The sequence below is a fragment of the Apis laboriosa genome, unplaced genomic scaffold (genome assembly GCF_014066325.1).
Source record: "Apis laboriosa isolate Shangri-la unplaced genomic scaffold, ASM1406632v1 scaffold112_cov148, whole genome shotgun sequence".
In the NCBI taxonomy this organism is placed as follows: domain Eukaryota; kingdom Metazoa; phylum Arthropoda; class Insecta; order Hymenoptera; family Apidae; genus Apis; species Apis laboriosa.
The window spans coordinates 4586995-4599965 of NW_025220865.1; the positions used below are offsets into that span (position 1 = coordinate 4586995).

The window sequence follows — 12971 nt, forward strand, 5'->3', positions numbered from 1 at the left end:
TCACAATTCTAGATAACTACGATCAATTTTTATAAACTGCCCCATACTAGAGATGCTATATAATATCATTATTTGTATTTGCTGATTGGTGGTTGCAAGTCACGGATGAATTGGCAGCGTTTCGATAATTAAAACATAATTTCAAAACGTTCGACGAATGAAACGAATATTTTGATATGAATAGGGGAACGTTAGATTATTCCAAATACATGTCTCTATTTATTGAAAGCCATACTTTCGATCATTTTCTTCGTTCAATTCGCAACAGATTTCGCGAGAGATCTTTCCCTTTCGCGGGGATAAATTTTGCTGCGAGTACAATTTTTCGGTTTGGAACCGAAAAAAAGAGGAAAATAATTGGAACGAATGGATACGCGCTCGAAATTCGGGATGCTTGATCGATCGTTCCAGACGGAATCCCGCGCATGCAAGTTCCTTTGTACTAGCGGATCCTCTGATATGTAGCGAGCAATCAATGCAATTACAGTTATTAGCAGCCAATTATACCCGTGATCTAATCTATTGTAAACGAAAAATAATTCATAATTCGGGATACCGTCTCGATTGAAACTATTGTTTCGATTTGAATTATCCGATCGATCCTTGCTTTCGAATGCCTTGTAATTTTTGAAGAAAATTCAAAAAATTTCGATATATTCGTATCAAACGTTATTAATTAGATCCATTAAAATATGTTAAGAAAACTGTGTTTAAAACGAACTAGTGATTCTTTGAGAAAAATGTAAAGAAAAATCAACTATGCTATTAGAAAGAAAGAGAGAGAGAGAGAGAGAGAGAGAGAGAGAGAGAGAGAGAGAAAGAGAGAGGATAAAATATATTATTTCTTCGTCGTTTAAATTTTCTAGATTATTTTAGAAAAGTTGATCAATTAATTCGATTGAAAAATGAATTCTGAGAGAGCGTCGGCTAAGCAGCTTCTAAGTAAACCAACTCTTCAAATATAACGTTATTGATGTTTGGAAATCGTCAATGCTTATAAGAAACTCTTTGAGCAATTCTTCCCGGGATCAGTCAATGAACACCGATTTCATTCTGTTTACAAATTACTTATCTCGTGCCCCCGAACCTTGCTTATCGAAATAGATATAGATATTGGAGAAAAACTTGTGTTCCTCCCCGTCCTCTATCTATCTATCGTTGGAGGAATGTTATTTAGATTTCGCGGAAGTATTATTATTCAATGATAGCTCTACTCGCGATCGTTAGAGATCGCTTGCATAATTCGTTTCGGATAAAATATTGAATATCGTCTCTCATGATATTAAAAATATCACTTCCCGTTACATATTACATCACTTTATAATTTGAAATTAATCTTTGCGATATTACGAACGAGACAAAATTCTCGGTATAATATTATTCGTCAAATAAATAATACTTTTAATTCGATTAATTTAAAAATACCGTACCGTATATAAAATCGAAATGAATGCGAATCGCTCTATATTATATTTTCTCAAACGAAATTCTCCTAAAAAAAAAAAAAAAAAAAAAAAAAGAAAAAAAAAAGGAGAAAAATCGATATTTGAAAAAATCAGAAAAAGTCGTTACATTGACCGAACGTTATAGCAATATTTAGGTGGTATCGGGTCCGACGAAGAGATATTTCACTCGTCCAAACTCGTGTCTCGTGTCTTATCGAACAATATGGCTTAGCCCGGGGAACACGTCTCGGCCGCGCGATACGTGTGTAAACCCATTTTGTCCGACAGGGGACACCGGCTGGTGGCGGGCGCATTGTCATTCGAAAATTGCACCAAAGGCGATGCCAGCGGTAGTAGTAGGAACCAACCGTCGTCGTGGAGCACACGGATACATTAAAGCCGGGATGGTGGAACTTGGGACAGTCGTGACAAATGGCTCTCGGGGCCATCCGCGCGAGTGTACTAACGTCATAATGAAACGTCGCCCGAAAACCTCGTGCGCCGCGTAATTAGAGTTCTTCCTCGGATCGAGCGTAAAGTCTGCTCTCCAACTCGGTGAAATTATTCGATCGCGATCGAGAGAGCCGCGAACGGCGTTAGCCGAGGGATTTGGAAGGGATAGGACTCGAGGAGAAAGTGGTGGGAGAAGCGAAGGAGTAGAGCGAGACTTTATAAGGTGGCGGAGACACTGTTTCGAGAGATGCGATGTAGATGGCGCTTAAGGTCGTTCGCGAGAGTGCTAACAGTTCGCGAAATGAAACTCGCGCCTCGATGCAGAAACGTTGCGGCGTGTAATTGGAATTCTCGGATCATCGTGTTAATTATTCTTGAATCGTGAGGTTGAGATTGTGATCGAAAAGTTAAAGTTGCCAGATCGAGGGATTCGAGGAAAGGAAAGAGCGGTGAAAAGGGAGTTTGGGATTAATAATGACTCGATGGTGAGAAGGATTATTGTCCGGCAAACGATCGCAGATGGCGCTCGAGTAAGTACTAACATAGTAATGAAATTTGTCTCGTGTAAAAACGTTGGTGGCGCGCGTAATTGGAGTTCTTCGTGGATCGTAGTTCGACGTGTAATTATTCTTAAACCGCGGGAGAAATTATTTCGTCGATCGGAATCGTGCCGAATTTGGAGAAAAAGAAAAGGTAGTGGAAGAAAAGGGGGTCGATGAGGATAATGTAGATGGCATTTCAGTTTCTTTTAACGAATAATTTTTATTTTTAAAAAATGCTCGAATATATATATATATATAATTTCGACTATTCGAATAAATGTTACAATTAATTATTTCTTAACTTCAATCGTTAAAATTTGAAGTCGTTGAAGGATTTCTTTTGATAATCCTGGCCGTGAATGGTGAATTATATCCGCGTGCAAGTATATTCGAAGTAATTTACAATTGGGCCGAACCCGTAATCAGGTCACACGTGGCTAATAATGTCAACAGCGCGAAGCTTATTTACATTGCCACAGATGGTTGTAGAAACATTAACTTGCGAGTGGAATATGGCCGATTAATTCGTTATGTAAATTGTTTGCGGATGGTCGAAGAATTGGAGTATGAGTATTTTTTTTCCATTGGTTGGTGCCTCGTTTTATTTCTCAAACGATGGAGAATAGTCTTTGATGAATCGTATTTGTGATAATTAATTATTTGTTGCGCATGAAATAGCCGATATTTATAAATATGATAAAATAAAATTGATAAATAAATGTACGATTAAATAATATTTAGTCGCGATTCGAAATTCAAAAGCAGATGAATGCAACTTGAATATTAATTTATCAATTCTCTTATCGCGGAGATAATTGATTCGAATAGGATCATTATAAAAAAAATCAAATTAAATTAATCAAATGTAATAATCAACCTATTATTATTAATTTTAACATTGCTTCTCGATGAATTATTCAAATTATACTATTTTCGACGAAACTAATAAGCTTGATGTTGGTTCCTTAAACATCAAGAATTCGTTTCATTTCCGCAATAATCTAATTTAACCTAAAATAGAGAGGAATAACATCAAATATTGATGACCATAGTATAACAGCCTCGGCGATTATTGTCATTTTCAGGGGTGTTAATGCCACTCGACTCGATCATAAAACCATTAATCTCTGTTTCCAACCACTTTTTCGCTTCGTCTCTTTACGCAATCTTTCAACGTATCGTGCAACGTGTTGTTACATTAACGCGTCATCGCGTCCCATCACGGAAGGGGGGGGGGAGGGAGGGGCACAATCGACCCGTGGAATCAAATCGCTTAGCAAATGCGTGCAACTACTATCGACACGTGAGACAAATGGCCATCCGCCTCTTAAAAGTTGCATGACACGCCACGATTAGCATTTCCGGCTGGGTTGGCAATCGTCATTGGTATCAGATGACGCCGTTCTCACACGAGGATCGGCCCTCGTGTCACCTCACGATATCCGGCCAATGGAATTCGAGTTAAGAAAGTTTTCGAATCGAAAACCTGTCTTTTCTGTTTCAATTTTTTTGCCCCTAATAATTTAGGCAAAAAAAAAAAATTCTTTTATTGTTTCAATCTAACCTCTTCATTCGCTATCGATGAAGGATTTTATTTTTATTTCGAAGAAAAACCTCGTTATTACTATTATTATTAAACGTAATAAAATATTCAAAAAAATATTTCATAAATTTTAACATTGATTAAACAGTCAATTTAACTTAACCAGTCTTAATTAATTTAAGAGATTATAAGATAAAAATAAGCTGATATCAGTCACATTATCAAAAATACACTTTCTCCAATTGAAGGATCAATTTAAATCGTAAATGTATTTCAACTCTTGCCCAATATCACGAAATCCATTCTCTCCTCAGAAAAAAGCAAAAAACTTCATTTCTCTCCTCATTTACCAATTTTGAATCCAAGATCTCGAAAGATATCTTGAGGGAGGAGAAAAAAACCCGAAAATTCGAGAAACAACTATCCATCGCTAGTCTCTCCTGCCAACTTCCTTCCCAAGCACTTGGAAAGGGAGAAGAAGGGAATTCATCAACCCCATCACTCCCGATACCGAGCCTCAATACACGCGTATACACGAGTGGAAAGCGAAGGAGACGCAGCAGCGGCGGCGACGGCGGCAGCAGCAGCAGCAGCAGCAAGGCAGAGAACAGACATAGGAAATGGAACGAGCGAGAGAAGAGCCAGAGGGGGTTGGAAGAGCGTCGGTGGCGCCTCCAAGCGTGGCCGAGTGGGGGCTGAGCAGGGGCGTACGGACGCGACGCGGCGCGGATCCGTCGTCTCCTCAGTCGACGTCAAGCCGTCGCGACGCGTGCGTCTTCTCTTTTGCCGGTTTCACGAATCTCACGAGACTCGCGTGTCCCCCCTCCCCTCTCTATATACACAGCGTGGCCACCAGCTCTCGCTCCGTGATCCCGTGTTTCGCCCACCTGTTCGCTCCAGCGAGTGTGCCGCGACCCCGTTTCCTCTCTCTCTCTCTCTCTCTCTCTCCTTCTCGTCTCTACCGAAAACGAGATCACGTTGTGCACGTGCGTGTTCCGTAAATGTATACGATACAATAGCAACGAAAGATCGGTCGAAGGAATAGTGTGAATATTATATCCACAGGGATACAAGCCTGCCTGCCCAAGTTCTCCAACGTTTCTCGCGAGTGATAAATATTCTCCTTTTTTTTAATCTTCTGGTGTGCGTGAAACGGTGGTGAGAAAACGATCGATCGATCATCATCCCCGTTCGGTTGCCCCCCTCCCTCCCTTCCCCCCCCCCCGGTGTTCGACAGCCGGTTAAACTGGGCCAGTGTTGGGATCGTGTCGGTCGGGGAACGTGGAGGAGGAGGAGGAGGAGGAGGAGGAGGAGTGCCTTTCCTGGTTCCCGTGGAGGCCGCGGTGTGATATAATCGTTGCGGGACAACCCTTGGATTATGACTGTCGGGTAGGTATGAACCTTTTCTTTCGATTTGAAATTTCGTGGTGATTTGGTGGAGGTGTTCCGTTTGGAACAACGATCCGTACTTTTTATGGCGGTGTTGGCTCGATTCGACGAACGAACGAGTGATCGAGGTGATAAACACGGAATACACGGAATATCTTTTCTCTCGAGCGGGTGAAGAATGAAATCGGCTCTGTCAACCGATTTAACATTTTCGCTTCCTCGGCATTCGGCGGGATAGATCTCGTTAATGTTTCAACGCCGGCCCCGTTTATCTTTGGACAAGTGTCAAGTGCTGCTTTCGCCCGGGGCAAATTTACAATAGGCGCGGGAGGAGGGTGTTCGAAAGTCGGCTCGCCGTCACCTCGATCATCTCGTTGAAATTTAAATAGACGCGTTGCGAGACGCCGCGTCGCTTTATTCGTCGAGGTTATTCCTTTTCTTTCTCTTTTTATCGATCGGGAAACGAAAATTTCGTTTCGTTTCGAATTCTCGTCGGGCGAATCGTTTATTCACCTTCGATCGAATTTTGCTTCCTTGGATAAGTGCAATTTATTTCTAACTTCTATGTTTGTGTGTTTGTGTGTGTGAGTGCGTCGTTGAGAAAATACGCGTTCGTTGTAATTGAAACTGTGCTCGTGGATAATAGAGTGAAACTGTCAAGCGAGACCTTTTTGATGAAAGGCTTGTGAAATTATTTTTTTTCTTTCCGTTCCGTTTTTTTTTCTTCTTCTTCTTCTTCTTATGAGTTTCGCGTTCGTTCACGAAGTAGAGTTTTCAAAACATTTTCACGAATCGCATTCCTCTCATTCATTTTTTTCTTTGTTAATCTCTCGTAAGGAGAGATTAATATTTCTCGTATTTCTTGTATACTTCGTGACTGGTTATATTCTATTTATGTTTTCAAAACATGACTCTTGAGGTTAGTAGATAAGAACGATTACATATGCAATAATATTCCACGGTCCTCCTATGTGTGTACACGAGCTTCCACTTTTATTAAACTCGTCTTGGATAATAATAGTAATAGCATCGAATGATTTTGGTGATTTTAATAATCGTGTCGATTAATACATTTTTTCTTCGAAAAAGTTTCGACTCGATCGTTAAACGATATATCGAACAATTATTCGATTTTTTTTGAATAATTAAACCTTAAAATCTATCTATATATCTTAACCCTTATAAATTAGATATTTTCAAGAAAGAGAGATTCTTTAATTCTAAGCCTTTCTCGAAATTATATTTCGTATTCTTAGATCGTAAAAAAAACACGGTTTGAATAAAAACCGTTGATATTAATTTCACTGATAAATAGTTTTTAATAATTATAGGCAAAGAAGGCAAAGAATCGATCGATTTATCGATTAAAAATCCCGCGATTGAATTTGACACACATTTCGAAACGAACGTTTGTATTAAGATACAAACATCGCAAAGAGACTCGATATATTAATCCCTGAAAATTGCGCATAAAGCGTAAACGATATTCGAGTTCAAACTGTGTCATTTGCATCGACGACTATATAATATCTTCCAGTCACCTTGACTGGTTGTATTGCACAGTGTTGCAATTTAAGTCAGTCAATGTGTCGCACATCGCGTGTCACACATTCCCCTCCCTCTTCTTCTCCTTCCTCTCCCCTCCTCCTCCTCCTCTTCCCCCCTTTTTTTTATCGCTCCTCCAGCCTTCCAACGATATCGATCCGCGAGAAAATAGTCGATTATCGACCGTTGGCTACGAGGGCAATGGAAAGATTATACGCTTTGCACAAAGCGCAAAGAATTATAAACTTTTAAACAATGCTTGTCAAATATTCATTATTACGATTCGTTCAATTTTTATTCAAGTGGTGGAATGAAAAAAAAAATTTCCTTTTCGATCGAAATTTTCGTCCTTGTTTTTTTTTTTTTTCATTGTTCGCAAGAAGCAAATACCGAACGGCTAATTTTTTTTTTTCGAAATCGATATTATTCTCTTTTTTTTTTTTTTGTCGAAAGTTTTCGCATAATTTAGCATAATTTAACATAAGTAATCAAGCTTAATGACAATTACTCGATAATAAATAGATAAAAAGTTTCTTATGTTTTCAAGCCGATATCGCGAAATTTTTGACAGTTTTCGCAATTTTTATAAAGGGGAAAAAAAATTCTCTTTTTTATATTTCGCGTTGAATTCGAATTTTTTTTTTTTTTTTTCTTCTTTTTTTCAGAGAATATCTAGAGTTCCCTTCGAGAGCTTCCTCGCCCGCCAATATCGAAAATCGCTGGTTCGCGATCCGTTCATCCAACCCCCCTTCCCATCCACCACTCTCACCTCTCACCAAGTCTCGCCTCGTTCACCTCAGCCTCGACGGTTATATACGATTATATCGAATCTTCGTTACACCGTGCGTTACCAGCGTGTAACTGGTTCGAGAGCCAGAACCTCGTGTTATATTTTCTGCTCGCGATTTCAACGGCCTTGAAGCTCCAATCGCGCTATAAGGCGCGATACGACGGCTCGAAACGGTATCGATATTATTAGATCGCCTCGGTTGACACAACAACAATTTCGTTACGAACAACGATTCGTCGTTACGAAAATTTGTCAATGGTTTGCATCATCGCCGTCGAAACACTTTTATATATTTTTCCTTCGGTTGTCTCCTCGTTTGGCATCGATCGTAAATATTATTCCCCCTCCCCTCTTCCCGTTTCCTTCAAGGTTGCGCAACTGTGGCGAGCGTGAATTATCGCCTCCCGACACCAGAGGCCAGCCACAAAGAGCCGATTGTTCCACCTATGTTTTCGCGCATAGGTGAAAGAAAGAAGGAAAGAAAGAAGGAAAGAAAGAAGGATGGTTGATGTGTTTCGCCCTCGCCTCGAGAAATTCTTTCTTAATATTTGGAAAAATATCGAATTCGCCGATCAATTATTCCTCTGCCTATCTGATTATGTTAGATATGTTTGTGTATATACACAAAGGGAGGGAAATAAAAGTTTATAAAAATTCACAAATTTATTTATGCAATTATTCTAATTTGCAATAATTCCAAAGAAAGAGAGAAGGATGTGTTTCGCCCTCCCTTCTCGTCTCGAGAAATTCGTTCTTCGACGATTAATTAATCGAAACGACACATTATCATTTTCAAGGTAATTATTATTGGAATTAATATTTGGAAAAATATCGTTAAATATATCGAATTCGATATTCAATTATTACTCGTATCAGATTATTTTAGATATGTTTGTGCGTATTGTCGATATACACAAAGGGAGGGAAAATAAAAGTTGGTTAAAATTCATCTGTGCAATAATTCTAAAGAAAGAAAGAAGGATGGCCGACGTGTTTCGTCCTCGAGAAATTTTTTGTTCGACAAACGATCTATATAATAACTGACTATGTAATAAATCTATATCTATATAATAATAACAATTTTCGATTAATTAATTGAAACGACACACTTATCCTCCTTACCATTTTCGAAGGGAATATTATAATTTGGAAAGATATCGTCAAATATATCGAATTCTATCAATTATTACTCTGATTATGTTAGACATGTTTGTGGGTATTATCGTATATACGCAAAGGGAAGGAAAATAAAAGTTGGTAAAAATTCATCTGTGCAATAATTCTAAAGAAAGAAAGAAGGATGGCCGACGTGTTTCGTCCTCGAGAAATTTTTTGTTCGACAAACGATCTATATAATAACGCGTTCTTCGATTAATTAATTGAAACGACACACTTGTACTCCTTATCATTTTCGAGGGGAATATTATAATTTGGAAAGATATCGTCAAGTATATCGAATTCGATCAATTATTACTCGTATTAATATCTGATTACAGTTTGTGCGTATATTCACAACAAAGGGAGGGAAATAAAAGTTGGTAAAAATTCATGTACGCAATAATTCTAATTTTTCGCAGAGGAGTGTCAACGAAGAAGAAGTCAATTCGATAAAGCGTTCATTAAATTATTGATTATTAATTCTTTTCTTTTTTTCCCACGTTTCATTATGCAGGCGTGTGGATTTTTTACGTGACGCGGAGAATAATATTTCCTCGAGTTTGAAATTGTTATTACATTCGTTGTTAAAGAGTTTTCCAACTCGACAAACGGGAAGCTCGCGACTCGTTCGAATAATAATTATCCACTGTAGCTGTATGTATGCGGGGCATTCATAAGCCCCCCGGGGTCACGCATCAATTGATCATGAATTCTAACTCAACTTATCGTAAGAAAATAAATTCTCTCTGTCGATTTATAGCAGTAGATGCGGCCTAGTAATTATTTCTCATCTGCTTCGATGGGACCGCGTCCCGGAAATTCGTGGAAATTCGTGCAGGAAGAAGGAATAACGAACGCTTTCTGCGAGTATTCTTTCTCTATTGTGAAATCATTTTTCTTTTTTTTTTTTTTTTTTTTTTTTTGAAAGAGAGGGATTTTCTATTTTTAAATCGATTCACCTTATTATTTTCAAGGGTGAACTTTGACTGTTATTTTTTTTTCTTTTTTTAAATTTGAATAAAAATGAAACGAAATTCTACTTAATTATTTCGATATTTTTATAATCCGTAACGTAATTCGTTTTTATCAATTTTTGTAGCAAAATTTTTGTATCAATTACGTCGTATTAAAATCTTAGCATTAATTTCCAATTTTAAAAACTGTGTATTTTAACCGTGTTTTTTATTCACGTATACAAAGCTCAAATTGCTCGAATAACTTTTCCAATATTCGAAAATTAGCATCGCTATATTTCACCACAACAACATTCATCGATTAAAAATCGATGACAAGTTTGCTAATTCGTTCGCGCGAATATTTTAAATTTCGTTCGAAAACCTTCCATCCACGTTCGTAATCACAACCCATCCAGTTTTACAATTTTACTATTTATCAAAAGAAAAAAAAAAAAAAAAAAAAAAAAAATCATCCTTACTTCTCCAAAGAAACTCGTCGAACGAGTTTACTGTCAAATTCCAGTTAAACTACCCTCTTCTCCCCCCCCTCCCCCCACNACACACACACACACACACAAAATCTCAGAAGCTTCGCCGTCGATCCCTCCTTTCGAAGGAATGGCGCATCCGCTCGCGCGAAAGAGAAAATGGCTGAGAGACAAAGGTAAAAGAATTTAGGGTGGAGGAGGGGGAGAGAGGGGGAAGAGAGAGGAACGACGTTGTTTCGAACGTGCGGTGGATGCCACGCTTGAAAACCGTGTCTTTGTCCCGATCGTCACGTCGCCCCATCGTTGCACGTGAGCCTCGTGCCAAAATCATAGAAGGCAAGGGAGGGAGGGAGGGAGGGAGGATCGTCTGAGGACGACTACGACTACGACGACTACGACGACGACAATCTCTCCACGACAAATCGGTGTCGCGGATCCATCCTCGGCGAACCGCGGCGAGAAACGATAGGGCAAAGTGGAGGCGAATTGTCTTCGCCGACACAGAGAGAGAGAGAGAGAGAGAGAAGGAAAGCGGTATACGTGCTTTCCACTGTGGTGGCTGGCGCTTCGTTCGTTGCGGGGAGGTGATGTGTATCGGTGAGACTGGCGAAGCGACTCTCCTCTTTTTCTTCTTAGCGAAGAAAAGGGGGGGGGGGTTTCTTTCGAGCTCGTTATCTTGGAGTTCGCGTGTGTGTATGCAGGGTGTTCTCGAAATCACGACAAACGGTCAAGTGGCTCTTCGGTGGAAATGTAAGTTGGGATAAGTAAGAGGAGGGTAGTGTTTTTTTTTTTTTTTCGAGTAAATAAATCGCGATAGATGGTTATCTCCACGTATGTGTAACGGGTGTGATAAAATTTTATCCTTTTTATGAGATTGAATATTTATTTAACGAGGAATACGATCGGTGAATTTCCTCTGAAAATTAATTTTTATAATGAAAAAGATTTATTTTATATAACATTTGCACAGAAATTAGTTTGAAAATTAATGATCGAATTTCGTTTGTGCTGGAAAATTGTCGAGCTTGATTGATTTTTATTTAAAATGAGATTTAAAGATATTTTTGTGACATTTCCTCGTAGATGTGATTTTTATTTTCAATATTGTGTTCCATAATGTTTGCACACTTTTTGGTTCGTTCTTTTTAATTCGTAGATTTCTCGTTATTCGTCACTTTTTTTGGAGAATTTGATGATGTAATGAATAACTGTGACGGAAGAAATATTTTCTGTGACCATCATGTGATAACATTACTCTTCTATCTACAATTGGATATAAAACGCGAATACTTCTTTGGAAAGTTTCATTTATCGTTAATTGTGCAATCGTGTACAATTATCGTGTTCCAAATATTATTTATTTATATTGCTTATCTATGATTCACAATAAAAGTTTGATGAAATCGTCACCACAGAGTGCCTGAATTAGAGAAGCGAAATAATTTTTGTTCCTCTCGAATTGGTTTCGAAAAAACATTTTTTTAAATCGCCTCGAGAAAATGAAGAATCAAACGAACGAGACGAGACTTTCTTAACAGCTTGCAACAGTCTATATTTATATTTCATTACGTATGAGATAGATACTTATGGTAATACTATTGATAATACTTATGGGTTGTTGTTATCAGAGTTAAAATTATTACACGAGCGTATCTGTTCGTTTCGTAAGTGTTTATCATCCACCATTCGCGTGTCGTTCGGAATTAAGAAAAATCTGGAATGAAAACTGGTGAAATTTCGAAACGAAAAGGAGAAATTTATTAATCGTTACGTATTCTAATTAATCGATACATCGTTGGATGCAATCTATAGATTATTCGATATTAATATCTATTGAGGTGTGTGCAACAGGTTAAACTCCATAATTTAATTTTAAAAAAAAGAAAGAGAGAGAGAGAGAGAGAGAGAGAGAAGGTAATGGGGACGAGTTCGTGAACTGAATATTAAAAGAAACGACTTCGAAAAAAAAAAAAAAAAAAAAAGATAAATCGCATTTTACAACATATTCAAAGTATATTAAATATACTTATTAACCCAGAGATCGATTTCTCTTCGTTCGATCCTGATTTTCTAAAAACCAAAATTTAGAAAAAGAAAAATAAAGAAAAACTTGGAACACAAGATTTCACACATTTAAAATTCATCCACGTAATCACGTGAAGAAAAATCAAATCCATTCGTTTCGATCCTTGCAACGCTCTCGTTTCGCGATTAGCATATCCATTCATAATGCGCGTATTTATTATCAAGATAAAATTAGAAAGCAATTCACCTCACTCATAAATATATACAATATGTGCTAATATATATGCATATATATATCTGTGTGTCCATTATGAGTTGGTTTTTTTCTCTTTCTCTCTCTCTCTCTCTCTCTCTCTCTCTCTCTTTCTCTCTCTCTCTCTCTCTTTCTTTCTCTCTCTCTCTCTCTTGCTCTCTCTATTTCTCTCTTTTTCTTTCTCTCGCTCTCTCTATTTCTCTCTCTTTCTCTCTCTCGTTCTCTCTATTTCTCTCTCTCGCTCTCTCTATTTCTCTCTTTCTCTCTCGCTCTCTCTATTTCTCTCTCTTTCTCTCTCTCGCTCTCTCTATTTCTCTCTTTTTCTCTCTCTCGTTCTCTCTATTTCTCTCTCTCTCGCTCTCTCTATTTCTCTCTTTCTCTCTC

General features: G+C 38.1%; 1 protein-coding gene across 13 annotated transcripts in view; it reads left to right on the forward strand.

Annotated features, from left to right (window-relative positions):
* The window catches only part of LOC122714451 (CUGBP Elav-like family member 2), a 506303-nt gene that overhangs the window by 41609 nt on the left and 451723 nt on the right, over positions 1 to 12971 (forward strand). For 10 of the 13 annotated variants that reach the window (XM_043935839.1, XM_043935904.1, XM_043935786.1 and 7 more), the window contains exon 1: positions 4759 to 5372. The exons of 1 other annotated variant lie outside the window; for it this stretch is intronic. Coding sequence is in view for 8 of the 12 variants with exons in the window: in XM_043935786.1 (XP_043791721.1) it covers positions 5362 to 5372 (11 nt within the window). In the remaining 4 variants the exon portion in view is untranslated. Of the gene's footprint in view, positions 1 to 2406; positions 2429 to 4758; positions 5373 to 11037; positions 11060 to 12971 lie in introns of those variants that run through there. 2 more of the 13 variants (XM_043935864.1, XM_043935872.1) reach the window with 2 other exon arrangements.